The sequence below is a fragment of the Eptesicus fuscus genome, chromosome 7 (genome assembly GCF_027574615.1).
Source record: "Eptesicus fuscus isolate TK198812 chromosome 7, DD_ASM_mEF_20220401, whole genome shotgun sequence".
NCBI lineage: Eukaryota > Metazoa > Chordata > Mammalia > Chiroptera > Vespertilionidae > Eptesicus > Eptesicus fuscus.
The window spans coordinates 86,963,293-86,980,969 of NC_072479.1; the positions used below are offsets into that span (position 1 = coordinate 86,963,293).

Sequence of the window (17,677 nt, forward strand, 5' to 3'; positions counted from 1 at the left end):
GGGACTGGGGGCGACCCAGAGCCTGCCTTCTCCAGCGCCCACGCACGCTGCTGCCCACGACCCGACCCCCTGGAAAGTAACTGGCACAGCCTCCGGGTAATCTGATTCCTGAGGCCCGCCACAGCCAGGAAAGCCCGCGATAGACTCTCCCATACCCGGTCAAGTCACAAAAGTATCAAAATATCTCTTTATTCGAAAACCGAGCTGTTCCGCAGGCAACCGGATCGGCCTGAAGGATGCCCACTTCCAGGCTCCAGGCTGAGCTCGAGCCCACCCACCCCTCGGCCCAGGTGCCCACACAGAGCCTGGGCGGCAGGTGTGATGAACCCCCAGGTCAGGGCTGAGAGGTCAGCCTCTGTCTCCGGATGAGGGCCTGCCTGTGGCAGACCCGGGCAATGGAGGCCTCTCAGGTCTTGGGGCCAGCGTCTTTGATCCCCTGGAGGAAGGGACAGAAGTAAACCGTCTGGGCCCTGCTGCATTCCCACTGCTGCCCCTGCCCCATCTGAAATGCCCAGCTGCTTCACTTCCCTGGGCTCATCTGCTCAGCGCCTCTGCCTCACCCTGCCCTCCTTTCTTCCCCCTACCCCGTGTCCTGTTATTTTTAGTTTCAGATTTTTAGTGCAGGCTCTTTCTCTCCTGCCTTCTCTCCTAGGCCCAGCTGCATTCCTCATACACCACCAACCACCTCCCCCGCCCCACCACCACCACCACTTTGCTGCAGACCTGGCCTTCAACAGCTGATCCTCACTCTAGCTCAGGTATGGCTGCCACCCCACACCGACAGCTATACCTGTCACCCCAATTCTTTTCACGTATTCTTCTGGCTTCCTGATGTATCTCCTAGGCCTTTCCTCAGCTCCTCCTAGGTCCTGCTGGTCTTTCCTCCTCACCCTGAGACACCCCCTGACCCAGAACCCTCATCTCTCCAAGGGTTGTCTTTGATTCATCCCTTCCTCACCCACCTCCTCCCAAGCAGCTTCGCTCTCCCCCTAAGTGCCAGGCCCCTGGCCTCCTCTTCCTGCCTCCCTGCTGGCTTCCTTACTATCCGCGAAGGCGAGAAGAACTGCTGCTACATCTATGGCTGGTCCGGTCCTATATCAGCCTCAGCATCCTGCTCCTGCTCCTCCTTCATCCTCTGACGAATCTCATTGGCCTCAGCCCGATCCTCCTCCTCAAAGAATTCCTTGTCCAGACGCTCCAGTTGTGGCATATGCACCAGGGCCTCCTGGCGGTAGTCATTCTCGTCTGTACACGGGTTGTCCAGCAGCACCAAGGCTCGAAGCTTGGGCAGGTTCCGAAGCTTGGTGAGCTCCTGCAGGTTGGAGATCATGTTGCCCCTGCGGGTGCAATCAGGAGGGTTTCATGGGAATGATGATTTTGGAGGCTAGCTGCCAGGAATGGAGCTTCTGGGGGACTCTCCCATGGGCTCCAGCTTCCCTAGAAACACTATGGGTTGGCCTGCCAAGCATTGCCAGATTTGCTGCAGAGTTGCTTGTCCAGCCCTACTCCTGTCCTGCTTCTGTCCTTCAAGGAATCCCTAAGTGCCATATTTTATTCCGTAATGTGTCCTATTTATCCTTCTGGAGCAGCAAAGCTGGGTCACAACCCAGTCTTGTAGTTGGGGAGGAGGGGGGAATCTCCCTTGCAGGGACAGACTTCTGTGTCAATTACACCTAATCAGAGGTTAGAAGGACTCGGGGCAGTGAAAAGGGAGTTGGGATTGAAGCTCAAGGTATGAGTGCTGTGTCGCGCTCCCCACTGGAAGGAGCCTAGAGGTAAGGATGGGCTGGGGCCTCGCAGCCTGAAGAACAAGCTTCATCTCCTAATATGTCTCCTCGTACAGTTATTTTCATGTGTTTGCCTCAAGCCTTTGTGAAATCAGGTTTAAATGTTTCCACTTTATCTCCATGGAGGTGCTGAACCTCACGCCGTATTTCTCCCTGGGAGCGCTGCATGCACTTGGCGCTGGACTGCCCTGTGCATTGCAGGAGGTTTAGCATCATTGGCCCCAGAGGCACCTCCTAGTCATTGAGACAATGCAGCTCCACTGCTCTTACTTCCAAACTCCCCAGTGAACAGCCACTGAAAAGGATCCACTATCCCTGCCTAGGCTATTAACAGGAAAACAGCAGCCCCCCCACCTTCCAGACCAATGTGACAGAGCTAATTAGCAAGAGATTGCTCCATGAATTAAGGTTGGAGTTGGGGTTCAAGGTGCAACCACCTCTCCTACTTGGAGATTCTGTTTCCATTGCCAGTCTTTTTGTGTGTGTGTCCTTTTTTTTTTAATATATATATTTTCTATTGATTTCAGAGAGGAATGGAGAGAGAGATAGAAACATAAATGATGAGAGAGAATCATTGATTGGCTGCCTCCTGCATGCCCCATACTGGGGAACAGGAATCAACCCGGGAACCAGGGAATCAAACAGTGACTTCCTGGTTCATAGGTTGATGCTCAACCACTGAGCCACACTGCCCAGCTCTATTGCCAGTATTGACTAAAGAGGCCTTGTTGACTAAGGAGGCAGTTTTCTTACGTCTTTGCTTAATGAAACACACATAAAATCCTCCATCAGGCAAGAATTGCTGAGAGAAAATCTCTGATCCTGAGTGCTTTTCTATCTAGAGATTTCCTTTCAAATATTCTCAGCTCACATCTGAGCACATCTGTAGTTTTATATAAGTAAAGGAGCCTTACAGGTGGGGCTCAGGATAAGAGAGGCAGGAAATGGGAAGGGGAATTGGGGTCCAGAAGATGGAGAAGCAGAGTAGAAACTTATATGGGATAGAAACAAAACACAGAGTTGGAGCCAGACCGAGTCCCTTGAGAACAGGGACCATCTCTGGTGCCTTTAAATGTTCCTGAAACACAACACAAGAGCTGGCAGACAGCACGTTCTCAATAACTGTGGGTTGAATGCATAAGGATTTGGGGGTCTCAGGCTATAAAAACCTCAGTGTTATAATTAAGATTGTTATAATGCAGAAAAAAATAAGGAAAGGAGGGATGAGGATCAGGATGGAGGATGAGGTGAGAATCTGAGAATGGGCTAGGATTGGGGGATTGGGACCGGGAAGAACATGGTCAAAAGCTGCTCCAGATAAGGGGTAGGAGCAAGGTGGGGCCTGGAGGGGGTGCATACCTCAGGTTGAGGTACTGCAGTGATTTCATTTCCTCGGAGAAGCCATCCAGAGTGTCAACCTGGTTGTCTCTAAGATGCAAGGTAGTGAGGTTCTTTAGGTTCTCCAAGCCTTCCACCTTCTTCAACATATTCTGGGCCTAGATTCCAGGATACAGTAGATATATTGGGAGAGGGGAGAGGAATAGGGAAGGAAGAGGTCAGAAAGAGATGCAGCAGAAGAGGACATCTAAGAGGTAGCTATGGAGGGGTCAGGAGGGGAGTAGAGATGGGTAATGAGAGTAAAGAAATCCGGGAGAAGCTGCCCGTCCAGACAAAGGTCAGCAGTAACTTCCTACTGACTGGTCATCCCACCAAAGCCACCTCTGATTAAGGAGGCAATGCTTTCACCCACCCCCGAGTCCCAGAGCCCCACTGCTCTTCTGAGGAGAAATTACTTCAGCCCCATCCTGCAATGAGGAAGCTCAAGAGTCTAAATGACTAGACGTTGAAGTGGCCTCCTTAGCCTGATGTCTGAACCTCAGTTATGGCACATTATGCTGCTACCTCTGTCAAAGCAAACTGTTTCTGTATTACCCACACATTATGTATTAGCAGCGATGCCAAGTGGTTAGCACCTTGTTTGTTTTAACTTTGCATCGCCACAGCATCTGGCATCCAGTAAGGGCTCAGTAAATGATGCCAATTATTATCATGATGACAAAGTTAGTAGCTGAGCCTCCTAGAAGCCAGGAATCCTGGCCCCCACCACAGTGCCGTCTTCCCTGCACCAACCACCCTCTGACCCAGGGAGCTACCAGGAAGAGGTTCTTCAGCATAGGAAGGTTGATTCCCATTGTGCTCTCCAGTTGGTTCCCTCGAAGCTCCAGTGTGTGCAGGCTGATCAGCTTTTCGGGGTCCAGACCTGTCACCAAGCGGATGTGGTTCCCTGAGGAGCAGGAGGGTGTCAAGAGCGCAAAGGACCACTCCGAAATGTTCAGCGGCAGAGCCTGAGTTTTGGGAGCCTCTGCATCTTTCTCTCCAATGCCAGTTGGATATGAGGAGAGACAAGTCCACACTTAACACCTCAGGGGCCCTGGGCCAGTGTCCGGTGGTCCAGGGCCTGAAGGACTTGTCCACCCAGCAATGACTAACTAACTCTCTCTCCTTCCCCAACTCTTTGCTCAAATGTTAGCTTTTCAATGATGCTTGTCCTAACCAACCTGTTAGAAATTGCCACTTGTGCCCCCATTCCTTTTACCCTAATCTATTTTTTCCCATAGCACATATCTCCTTTAACTTACTGAATGAATTTACTTATTGTGTCTTTTTGTGTTCATTGTCTGTCTCCCCATCTAGATGGTAAGCTGCATGAGAATACCTCCACTACATAGAACTGCCATAATGAGTCAGAATGTGCCTGAATGAATGAATACAATTTGCTGTGTGGCACAGCCAAGGACCACACTACTCACTTCTGTTGGCCCCAGGCTAGGAAGGAAGGAATCTGTGTAGCCCATCCCACGGACCCACCTTTGAGATTCAGGATGCTCAGACGAGGATGAGAGATGCCCTCAGTGTCAGTGATCTGGTTATAGGCAAAACTGGCAATCTGCAGGTAAGGCAGTTCATTCAACTGGGCACTCCGTAGCCGGTTGCCGTCAGCCTTGAGCCAGAGCAAGTGGGTGAGGTGATTGAGTGCGGACACGTCTGTCAGATGGTTCTCAGAAATATCCACATAACGCAGGTGGATGTAGGAACGCAGCAAGTGGATGTCTGTCAGTTCTCTAGGAGATGGAAGAGGCCATGGTTAAGGGTGCGAATCCAGCAAGGACTGGCAGAGATGCTAAAGCAGAAGGCAATATGGAGATGGCTTACCATGGGGAGAAGAATGGGTGACAGATAGTAGGAGTGAGGGGGAGAAGAGAAGGTAGATGGATTCTTCATAGTGGGCAAGGACCTTGTGTCTTTGAGGAGCTGAGACCTTACACTCAGAAGGACAAGTGAGGAAGTCCAGCAGGAATCCCACATTCCCTCTCACAGCCTCCAGTCCTCAGGCAGCCCTGATGCAGGGAGTCCTGGGCTCCTGAAAAGTCAAGTTGACCCTTCCCTCCCACTGGTCCAGGATGAGAGAGATCCGGACTCTCAGAGAGATCCAAACTCTCAGCTGAAACTCCCAGGAATGAGGGTGAGAAAGGAGACTGGGCCCGACAACCTCATTTCTCACCTACCCCCCCCCCCCCCCTTCCCTCCACCTCCCTACCCCAAAATGCACCTCTCTTTAACCTCCAGCTTGACGTAAGCATGGGCCAATCCATTGCCGGTCTTACAGAGCAAAGAAAGCCCTTCCTTCATCATGTCCTCGGTGAGGGGGGTCGGCAGCCACTGCAGGAGGAAGTGCAGTCAGGCATCCCTTTCCAGCCCAACCCTGTCCTTAGCCCTACGGCCTCTCCATTTCCATGCTCTCACTTCCTCTGATAAGTCTTCCTCCTCTTTCCTGTCATCTTCCCACTCTTCTGTCTCCTTCTCATCTTCCTCCCTTTCCAGATCATCCTGGTCTGGCTCAAAATCTTCCAGATCGTCTTCATCTGACATCTTTCTTCCCTGCTGAAGGCTGGCGTCCGATCAAGCTGGGTCCTCTTCCTGAGAAAGAAGGTCTCCTCAGCCCCTGCCAACCCTCAGCTCTCTCACCTCCATTGATGGGGTATTGCCCCTCCCATCACCTTTGATCTCTTCCCAAATATGCTTCTTTCCTCATCCCTATGAGCATCTCATTTTGACTCCCAACCCCCACTTCACATTTCCCATCAAGGACCCCCTCTTTTCCAGGCTGCCTTTCCTGACCCCTGAGACCTTTCTGCCCTTTCCAATGGCTCCAACTCTCCTCCAGCATCTGTATCCCTGCTTCCTGGACTCCCCTCCCCCCAGTTCTTCCCATCTCCATTTTAAATTAAGGCACGTCCTCTTCCAATCTTCCTTACCGACCTTCCCCTTCCCTTTCAACCCTAAGCCCTGCTCCACTCCTGTCTTCTAACTCTCCCACCTGCTTAGCCCCATTCCCTGTCCCCTGGGGACCCCAGCCTGACAGTCTCCAATCCTCCCACCCAATCCTCCTTCACAGAAGGGAGCGGACTCTGGTTCCGCTCAATTACAAGCAATGCTGGAGAGGCCTTGGCCCCAGTGAAGGATTGTTTCGGAAGATGGAAAAGGGACGGAGGCGTTGTGTATTGTTGTTATGGCAACGGAGGGGCGGGGCACTGGACGTCCGCAGTTGACAACCGTTGAGAGAGGAGCCGCCACTAACTGAACTGGGTCAGTTGACAAGTTACAAACCCACTTTCTTAAACCCAGGAACCCCGGATGAGGGGCGTTAATTGGTCGGGGGAGGAGAGCAGTGGGCGGGGCTAAGAACTGTGCAGAGGTAGGGGGAGGGGCGGGGCTGTCCATTACATCACCTGAGACCTTAAAGGGACCGGACATCCGCAATGCAAAGGATTGTGAATTCAAAAGAAACACAAAAGGCGGGTAAAGAGGGACAAAAATACCAAGGTAAGTGGTCTCGTTCCCCCACCCCCACCTAACCCCACCCCCATAGGTCCCGTCTATTCGTTATTTTTAGGCCGACCTTCGGAGTGGAAGAAGCCCAGGCCCAAAGTATCCTAGAGACCTGAGTTGGAGTCGTAACAGATCTGCAGTTTACTAGCAACTTACCTAAGACTCCACTTTCTCTGTAAAATCGGCTTAATTATACCAACTCTGTCGGGGACTGAGTATGAGTCTAATCTACCCTAAAGTGCTGTACAGATTGCTAAACCCAGTTTGGGAGCATTTTACTCCTCATATCCTGGACTAGTTTGACGCAAACCTTTTGGGGAGAAAATCCAACATGTGCCCACTAAAATACTCCTCACACAACGTTGTTATATTAAATAATCAGTGAGAACTGATACAGCCAAACCCAGGCATTCAGGCCTGTGTGACTTGTTGAAGGAGATGAAAAGAGGTTGAATTGCAACTAACATTTGGTGCCAGACATCGTGTGAGGTGCCTTAACAAGTGATATTTAATCTCCACACCAGGCCTGTGAGAGAGATATTTGAAAGAAGACCCAGGGAGGTTAATATTTATGACACAATTCCTGCCTGGGAAAAGGGGGGGAGGGTACCAATCTTGTGCAATCCTGTATAATAAGAGAGGGATATGCTAATTATTCATTAGGCCGTGAGGTGTGTTGACCAACCTCGGAATGACCCGATAAAGGATCTGCTGGAGGGTGGGGCAGCGAACTACAAGCAGTCAGTGGAGAGCTACAGGAGGGGACAGGGCAGCAAGCTAAGAGGTGGGGGAGAGAGGAGGGGCTGGGGGGAGCTACAGGAGGGCGGGGTAGCAGGCAGAGAGCTAAGAGAGCTACAGGGACCTACTGGTGCACGGATTTGTGCACAGAGCTGCTAGTCCAATATAAATAAAACAAAGTAAGCTATTATGTGATTAATTGTGAAATCATGCATTACAGATAGTAAAGTCGTCTGATGAAAAATGTGCTGGGCTGGAAATCAAGAAATATTATCTCCTGTCCTGTCCAGCTTGGGTAATATAGTTAACAGACAAATCTGTTTTAACATACGTTTGTTAAGCACTCTGCACCAGGATGTGCCTACTGGGAACTTAAGGTCAGTAAAACAGGGTCCCTGTCTTAGGGGCCTTCCAGTCCAGTGACAAGGTTAAGTAAACAAGTACTATTTCAATATAATGAAACAGATGTCACAATAATGATACCCTACACATACAGAGCTTTTACTAAGTGCCAGGGGGTCATTTTATAGTACATGTGTATTCATAATATCCTATATCCAGTGCAGAGAGTCCAGACAGAGGAAGCACCTTGGTAAGGCCTGGAAGAGAAAGAGCTCAAAGGCTGGGCAAGGAGAGCAGGTAGTTCTGCTGGCTGGAACAGTAGGTGCACTTAAGGGGTGAGGTAGGAGCAGCAAACAGAGCCGAGCACACTAAGGAATGAAGACTTTATCCTGAAAACTGTGAGGAACCATTAGGGGTGTTATTTTGTGTTTCATTGGCAAAGACTGAATCTGCACTGTGTAATGAGAGCTAGACAGGCCATCCTCCTTGATGAGAAACTTCCCCAGTAGCTGGTTTAAATAGAATCTCATTGGACTATAAAAGTAATAATTTAATAAAAATAAAAATAGAGAAGTGCATAAGAGGAATATGAAAGTCCATGATCTCTCTCAGCACCACTCTCAATTTTAAATAAAGTTAATGTATTAATAAAGATTTTTTAAGAACAAAAGTTGCATCAATCAAACATACCATTCATCAACTGGGTTATTGTCATTTAATATGTGTTGGACATCTTTCATGTCACTAAACATACACTGAGTGGCCAGATTATTATGATCTCTGAACGCATAATAATCTGGCCACTCAGTGTATATCCTATATAATACAAGGCTAATATGCAAATTGTCCCCTCAACAAGTTCGAGCAGCAGGCAGGCCAGCCAACCGCCCATATCCCCTCCCCCTGGCCAGGCTGGCCGGACCCCCCACCTATGCACGAATTCATGCACCGGGCCTCTAATATATATATATACTGAGTGGCCAGATTATTATTTATTATGCATTCAGAGATCATAATAATCTGGCCACCCAGTGTATATCTACCTCTTATATATATATAAACACACACACACACACACTAGAGGCCTGGTGCACGGATTCGTGCACTGGTGGGGTCCCCTGGCCTGACCTGCACCCTCTCACGATCCAGGACCCCTTGGAGGATATCGGACTGCCAGTTTCGACCCGATCCCTGCAGGCCAGGCCGAGGGGCCCCACTGGTCCATGAATCCGTGCACCTGGCTGGTTTCAGGCGAGGCTAAGGGACCCCACCAGTGCACTGGGCCTCTAGTATGCATATAAGATCTTTGGTTAATCTCCTCCCACCCTCCTCTCTCCCCCCTTTCCTCTGAGATTCATCAGTCTGTTCCATGTTTCCATGCTTGTGCATTGAATGTCTTCCCCCTGGTGGTCAGTGCGTGACATAGTTACTGGTCAAACAGTCGAACAGTTGCTTAGGCATATATATATATATATATATATATATATATATATATATATTACTTATTTCAGAGAGGAAGGAAGAGGGAGAGAGAGATAGAAACATCAATGATAAGAGAGAATCATTGATCGGCTGCCTTCTGCACACCCCCCACTGGGGATCGAGCCTGCAAGCTAGGCATGTGCCCTTGACTGGAATCGAACCTGGGAGGCCGACACTCTATCCACCAAGCCAAACTGGCTAGGGCAACCTCTTTCTTTTTTATAGTTGCCTAGTCTTCCATTCTATAGATATACGGTAATTATTATACTATTCCCTATTGATGGATATTAACTCTAAAAATTATATTATAAACAATGCTGTAATAAAAAATCCTCATAGATATATCCTTACTCTTCTGCATAAGTACTCTGTAACAGTACTTTTTAAATCGTGATGTGCATTGGAATTGCCTGAGTATCTGACCCTGCAAGTGATGCCAGTGCTGCTTATCCACAGAACACACTCTGAGTAACATGGCTCCGTGGGATACAGTCTTAGAGGGTACAATTTCTGGTTCAGAGGGTATGTACTTAACTTTGCCAATCATAATAGGTTGAAAATAGATATGTCACTATTTTATTTATTTTTTAATATATATTTTTATTGATTTCAGAGAGGGAGAGGGAGAGAGAGATAGAAACATCAATGATGAGAGAGCATCAGTGATCAGCTGCCTCCTGCACAACCCCCACTGGGGATTGAGCCTGCAACCGAGGTACATGCCCTTGACCACAATTGAACCTGCCACCCTTCAGTTTGAAGGCCAACACTCTAACCACTGAGATATACTAGCCAGGCAAGTTTGCATTTTAAAAATATATTTTTATTGATTTTAGAGAGGAAGGGAGAGGGAGAGGGAGATTGAAACATCAATGTGAGAGAGAATCACTGATTGGCTGCCTCCTGCACGCCCCCTACTAGGGATTGAGCCCACAACCTGAGCATGTGCCCTTGACCGGAATGGAACCTGGGACCCTTCAGTCCGCAGGCCGAGGCTCTATCCACTGAACCAAACTGTCTAGGGCAAGTTTGCATTTTTTATTATTGCTGAGGTTGTTTCTTTTTTAATGTACATGTATTTGTATTTGTTTATATTTATTTTACAAATTGTCTTTTCATATCCTTTTTCATGTTCCTGCTATGTCATTAATTTTTTTAAAAAATATATTTTATTGATTTTCCACAGAGAGGAAGGGAGAAGGATAGAGGGCCAGAAACATCGATGAGAGAGAAACATCGACCAGCTGCCTCCTGCACACCCCCCACCGGGGATGTGCCCGCAACCAATGTACATGCCCTTGACCGGAATTGAACCTGGGACCCTTCAGTCCACAGACCGACGCTCTATGCACTGAGCCAAACCGGCTTCGGCTATTTTTTAAATCGATTTGTTACTCTTTTTTATTTGGATATTAACTGTGGCAAAAACTGCCTCTTGCCTATCTGATATTCATTCTTCTCTTTTTTCTCCCTCACAGAATTGTTTTTAAAAGCTTTATTAATATATAACTAACATACCATAAAATCCATCCATTTAAAATGGACAAGTCAATGGCTTTCAGTATGTTCAGTGTTGTGCAACCATCACCACAATTAAATTTAGAACATTTTCATTACCCCAAAAAGAAGCCCTCTACACCTTAGCCATCACGTTCCAATCCTTCCTTCCACTCCTGACCTGGCAACCACTAATCCCCTTTCTGTCTCTATAGATTTGACTGTTTTTTACACTTTATGTAAATGAAATCATACAACACATGGTCCTTTATGACTGGCTTCTTTCACTTGGCATGTTTTCAAGGTTCATCCAGGTTGTAGTCCATATCAGTATTTCATCTCTTTTCATTGCTAAACAATATTTCATTGCATGGTTTTTAGTTTTAAATTAATCTGAAATAATTTTTGTGTATAGTGTGAGGTAGGGATCTAATACTTTCCGAAAAAGGGAGTCAATTTTCCCAACACCATTCATTGATCAATCCCATCCTTCCCTATTGATTTGAAATGCCATCTTTATCATTATCTATCATTATATATACAATTTCTGAACTATTATTTTCCATTGATCTATATATGTCTGGCTATTTCTGCTTTAGTACCACACTGTCTTAGCTATTGATTTTTTCTGTATATCTCTATATATTATAAAAGGCTAATATGCAAAGTGTCCCCTAGGGAGTTCAACTGGGAGACTGGGAGTTTGATCACTCGCTATGAAGTGCACTGACCATCAGGGGGCAGCATGTAACAAAGGCAGGCCCCAGCTGGCAGCAGGAGGCCCTGATCCTCCCTGATCACCAGCCAGGCCTAGGGATCCTACCCATGCATGCATTTTGTGCACCAGGCCTCTAGTCTATATACACTGAGTGGCCAGATTATTATGATCTCTGAACGCATAATAATCTGGCCACTCAGTGTGAATATATATGTATATATAGTATAGGCCCAGTGCATGAATTTGTGCATGGGTGGAGTCCGGCCAGCCTGGCCAGGGGGAGGGGACATGGGCAGTTGGCCAGCCTGCCTGCTGGTCGAACTCCTTGTTGAGGGGACAATTTGCATATTAGCCTTTTATTATATAGGATATACACTGAGTGGCCAGATTATTATGAGTTCAGAGATCATAATAATCTGGCCACTCAGTGTATATCCAAGGTTTGGCTGAATCTAGGGTTCCTGATAAAATAGTTTTGGCCGTGAAAGGAGGGGAGAGGTTTGAACTTAGAGCTGCAGAAGATGATCCCTGTCTTTGGAATTTACTGAGATTGCGATGGTAATGGAACATCCATATGGAGGTGTCCAATATACCACTGGATATGGAGGGCTAGAGCGGAGCCTCAACAGGACTGATCATTTTGCCCCACCATGCCTTCCAGAACTGCAAACCACAGTACTTTCTTCTCCAATGGCTGAGTCTTCTCACGTCCTGTGATGGCTGCAGGTAGCAATGAGGGACCCAATTGAAAGCAGTCACATTCAAACAGGGAAGAGTTCCTTTTTGCTGCTTTATCATAGGAGCAAGGAACCTTCTTTTTCAGAAGCCTCAGTTACCCTGCGATTTATTTTTATGTGAAATAATAAATGTTTTAATGCCATTTGGTTAGCATTTCTGTGTCTCAATGGAAAACATCTTGATAACACCTGTTACTTTCTTTGCATCTCTACCAGCCATAGTTTGCAGCACTTCAACAAAAGGTGTGTGTGTACACGTTTCCCATATTTCACATTCAATTATACTCTGAAGACTAAATAACATCAATAGCTGTGATGTGCTAGTAAATTTTTAACAACAGGCTCTCTCCAGGGAGAACAAAAGCCCTAATTTTTAATATTTGCATATTTCTCTGGTGTAAATATTACTAGCATGGCTGATTTCAAGGTAGCAATTCATAATATGGTATTTCCATACATGACCATACAGATAAAATAGAGGTAAATAACTTAAAGAGCTTAGATAATAGTAAAATTATTCTGGACTAAATTGTGTCCTCCCCAAATCCATATGTTGAAGCTCTAACCCCCACCTGGAATACCTCAGAATGACTGTTTTTGGAGAGTGGGCCTTTAAATAGATGATTAAGTTAAATTAGGCTGATCAAGTGGGCTCAAATCCAATCTGATTGGTATCAGTATAAGAAGGGGAAATCTGGGCACAGTGTACGTGCACGAAGAAAAGGACTGTGAGGACAAGACGGCAGCCATCTGCAAGTGAAAGACAGAGGCCTCAGAAGAAACCGAACTGCCAGCCGGCCAGCCGGCCAGGCTCAGTGCTTGAGCATCAACCTATGAACCAGGAGGTCGCTGTTCAGTTCTCGGTCGGGGTACATGCTCGGGTTGCGGGATCAATCAATGACTCTATCTCATCATTGATGTTTCTATCTCTCTCTTGCTCTCCCTTCCTCTCTGAAATCAATAAAACATTTCAGTCCAAGGCTTATTCAGCTAACCTACTTTTCTGCTTCTAAGACTCACAGACATCTCAAACTTAACATATCTAAAAACAATTCTGTATCTTTTCCCCTACCTGCTTTTTTCCAGCATTTCCTATATTACCATTCAGATGTTCAAACCAGAAATCTGGGTCATCTTTGTCATTTTTTCTTCCTCAAGTGACACCTTTCCCCACTGGCTCCCATTGGCTCTTCCACCAAGTGTGATCTGTTCTACCTCCAAATGTATCTTGAATCTATCTACTTCTCTCCTTCTTCTGACATACCTCTCTGGCCCAAACTACTGTCACCACTCCCTGGAAGTACTACAGTAGCCTCCTAAGTAGTCTTCCCGATTCTACTTTTTCTCTCATTCAACTGTCTTCCATGAGCAGCCATAGTGAGCTTTTTCAATTGTGAAGAGAACCCTATACGTTAACCCCCTCAGGCTTTCCTATTGCTCTTAGGATAAAACACCTACTCATCACCATGGCCTATAGGCAAAGCCCGGCAAGGTCTTTGATGACCTTTGCCATTGGACTTGAGCCACACGAGGGCCACACAGCCCACCTTTCAGTTCCTCCTACCACCAAGCTCCCTCGCTTTTCAGGGCTTTCACTTATACTCTTCTGTGTGTGACTCAGCTAACTCCTGCTCATCCTCCAGATCTCAGATTAATTGGGACTTCCTCAGGCCTTTCCTGATATCAGTCCAAACAGAATCCCCTCTTACAGTTTCATACTTTTCCTTGATAGCAGTCAACACAATTTGTCTTTATCTAAACTAATAAAAGAGAAATATGCAAATTGATCGTACTTCTGTGACACCCACCAGCCAATCAGGAGTGAGTATGCAAATCAACCCAACAAAGATGGAAGGTTAATTTGCATACTCAGGCATGAAGCAAAGACTAAAGGCTCCGGCCCGAGTGAAGACTGAAGACTGAAGAGCCTTGGCTTCGCCACTGTGGCTGGAGCAAAGGTCTGGGTCCTGGGTGCCGGAGGAAAACCGGTGCAGGCAGCCAGGGGAAGGAAGGCCTATTGCACGAATCTTCATGCAACGGGCTTCTAGTACGTATATGAATTTGTGAATCAAATTTATTCCCTTCTAGATGTCATCATGGATTTCTATGTTGGCTTTTCTAACTCCAATAGACCTGAGTTTCACACTGCATTCTACTGCCTGGCAGTGCATGCCACATAGTAAGTGCTCAATAAATATTTGCTGAATGAATATTAAATGTACTTTCTAAAAGTAATCAAAGGTATCCTGGCCGGGTGACTCAGTTGTTTGAAGTGTTGTCCCATTAACCAAAACATTCCAGGTCAGGGCTCATACCTAGATTTCAGATTTGTGTTTGCCTAAGCTGCAGTCTGGCCTCCCTCTGTGAGAGGCAACCCAGCTGATCAGGGGAAGGCACCGCCCCCATCACCCTGCTGCTGCTGCCACTGCCGGTAGTGTCGGGATGGACATCCAGAAGATATCTGCCCTAATTAGCATATTACCCTTTTATTAGTATAGATTTTTATTGATTTCAGAGAGGAAGAGGGAGATAGAAACATCAATGATGAGAGAGAATCATTGATCGGCACTGGGGGTCAAGCTGCAACGTGGGCATGTGCCCTTGACCAGAATCAAACCCAGGACACTTCAGTCCACAGGCGGATGCTCTAGCCACTGAGCCTAACTGGCTAGGGCTAGGTTTCCAGTTTGATCCGGGTCAGATGGAGTATGGGAGGCAAGCGATCGATGTTTCTCATTCTCTCTCCCTTCCTTTCTCTCTAAAATCAATAAAAACATATTCTCGGTGAGGGTGAGGATTATAAAAGTAATCAAAGGCACCATCCCCTCAATTTGGATTTGCCCTTACAGATGAAATACGCTTATTTCCTCCCTCCACTTTGAGAATCACTGATGAGGAGTGAACACAGGACAAACCAGGGAAACATCCCCAGTTAGGATTCACTAGAAAGAAGTAGATGTCTTAAAGGAAGGTTTCCTTTAGGTGGAAGGAAAACCAAAAAAAAAAAAAGTTGAAGCAGTATTTTAAAATTTAGCAAGGATAGTCCAGCCGGCTGGCTCAGTGGATGAATGCCTACCTATGAACCAGGAGGTCAGGGTTAGATTCCCAGTCAGGGCTCAAGTGGTTGCAGGCTCAAGCCCCAATGTGGGGCGTGCAGAAGGCCGCTGGTCAATGATTCTCTCTCATTATTGATGTTTCTATCTCTCTCTCCCTTCCCCTCTGAAATCAATATATATATATATATATATATATATATTTATATTTATTTATATATAAATATATATATATTTATTTAAAAATTAGCAAGGAGAAACAGAAGGGTATTAGACTTGGCAAGTAAGACTTCGGGTGAGCCGAAACTGGTTTGGCTCAGTGGATAGAGCGTCGGCCTGCGGACTCAAGGGTCCCAGGTTCGATTCCGGTCAAGGGCATGTACCTTAGTTGCGGGCACATCCCCAGTAGTTTCTCTCTCATGGATGTTTCTAACTCTCTATCCCTCTCTCTTCCTCTCTGTAAAAAATCAATAAAATATATTAAAAAAAAAAAAAAGACTTCGGGTGACCGGCTGACTGATTTAGGTAGGCGTGGCAGAGGCATTGGTTGTTTGCAGTGGGTGTGCTCTTCCTACTGCAGTTTCTGACCCAGTGATGGCCAACCTATGACACGCGTGTCAGCACTGACACGTGTAGCCATTTCTAATGGCTGCTCAGGCGGCCGCATGCCGAGGATGAAACATTGCTGCTCCTGAGGATGAAACATTTGCGAAATAATGTTTTTTTCCTCAAAGTGACACACTGCCCGAGTTATGCTCAGTTTTTTGGTGAAGTTTGACACACCAAGCTCAAAAGGCTGCCCATCACTGTTCTAACCTAACCTGTGTCCCTCCTTGCAGCCTCCCTCCTCCAGGGTGAAACAAGATCCTCTCCCGTGAGGGTCCCTAGACGGAGCTGAAGGCAGAGGGAGACTGGGAAGCAAAGAAAAAGGAGGGAGGAAAGGAGCCCTTTACGTGTAAGGAAGCACTGGTCCCTTCCACTCCTCTCCGCAGCCCGGGGCTACAGCTGCACGTCCGCCGCCGGCTCCGAGGCCTCGCTTCCGCCCTGGGGCCTTTGTTCCGGGACAGAACCTTCCAGACACGAACGCCGGCACCGGAAGGAGGTTGGCTGGGCGGAAGCGGCGTCCAGGGCCGGGCCTTAGGGTAGGGGCTCCCGGCTCCATGGCGGCCGGCGGGAGAAGCGGGTTGAGAGGCGGCCCCAGCATCGGCCGCGGCCGCTAGGGGGCGCACGAGCCTCTCGGGCCGCAGCCCGCCCGCCCACGTGACCGCCCTCCAGCCCACGTGACCGCCCGCCCCTCCGGAGTCGGCGCCCCGCCCGCGCGGTGACCTAACTGGCTTGCGCAGCTCCGGGCGCGGCTGACATTTTCTGCAGTCGCCAGCTAGTTACCGCCCTTGCGTTTTGCAGAATGGCTTGTCGCTTAACCTTTCCAAGTCTCGGTTGACGAATCTGTAAAAATTGGGACATCTTTGTTGTGAGGTTTAAGTGAGATGTGTGGGGTTTCATCATAGACATTTAATGTGAACTAACAGTACTCATTCAATAGGGTAGAAGGGCGCCCGCCGCCTTCCTCGGGAGGGTGAGACGGTGGGCTAGACTATGTTCTCGCGGCGCCAGTTCTGGGCCTTTCAGTGTGTGTATCTTGTGAAGCTGACTGTGATTCTAGTGTTTTGTTTTGAAAACAAGATTCTAGTGTTTTAAGATGCCATTTCTCCGGATAACAGTACCATCTGAAGGCATTCCAGCCACATTTACAGCAATCTCTTTCCATGCTGGAAAAAACAGCTTACTTACGGAGGGGTGGTGTGCCCATCTCCGTGTGGCACATAAATACGACCTCAAGAAATCCACACATTCAATCAAAATTCAACAAACTTGTGAAGCCAGGTCATCAAGTTCTCCTATAACTATTCTGGTGACAGCAAAGTTCATGTGATGAGTTTTTTTTCTTCTGTATAGTAAAGATGGACATTTATTGAAAATACGTACAGACTCCCACGTGGAGAAGGAGAAAGGGTCCCCTGATAACTTTTTTTAAAAATATATTTTATTGGTTTTTTACAGAGAGGAAGGGAGAGGAATAGAGAGCCAGAAACATCAATGAGAAAGAGACACCAATCAGCTGCCTCCTGCACACCTCCCAGTGGGGATGTGCCCACAACCAAGGTACATGCCCTTGACCGGAATCAAACCTGGGACCCTTCAGTCCGCAGGCCGATGCTCTATCCACTGAGCCAAACCAGTCAGGGCCCCCTGATAACTCTTTAATGAAGACTGAAAGAGCACTAAATTTATGCCCTGAAAAAATGAACCAGAAATCTATTAGTAACAATGGCAGTATGTGGCAAAAAAAAAAAAAAAAAAAAAGTGGGGGTGGGGAGGAGGAAGAAAGCTCTTGGTCTCAAGTCACGGTTCAAACCTCCTGCCAGAGGAGAC

General features: G+C 47.4%; 1 protein-coding gene across 2 annotated transcripts; it reads right to left on the reverse strand.

The window, feature by feature from the left end:
• Window positions 1-188: 188 nt before the first annotated feature.
• LRRC23 (leucine rich repeat containing 23) lies at window positions 189-16,611 on the reverse strand. 2 transcript variants are annotated; one of them, XM_054719332.1, is made up of 8 exons: window positions 16,576-16,611; window positions 5,592-5,765; window positions 5,398-5,507; window positions 4,656-4,909; window positions 3,941-4,071; window positions 3,147-3,283; window positions 1,043-1,337; window positions 189-436 (listed from the first exon to the last, which is right to left on the reverse strand). In XM_054719332.1, exons 2-7 carry the CDS (start codon window positions 5,715-5,717, stop codon window positions 1,076-1,078), a joined length of 1,020 nt encoding a protein of 339 aa, XP_054575307.1. In that variant the 5' UTR covers window positions 5,718-5,765; window positions 16,576-16,611; the 3' UTR covers window positions 189-436; window positions 1,043-1,075. The 2 variants fall into 2 exon arrangements, with proteins under 2 accessions (XP_054575307.1, XP_008143088.1); XM_008144866.3 differs by lacking the exon at window positions 16,576-16,611 and adding an exon at window positions 6,275-6,374.
• Between the last annotated feature and the right edge of the window lie 1,066 nt (window positions 16,612-17,677).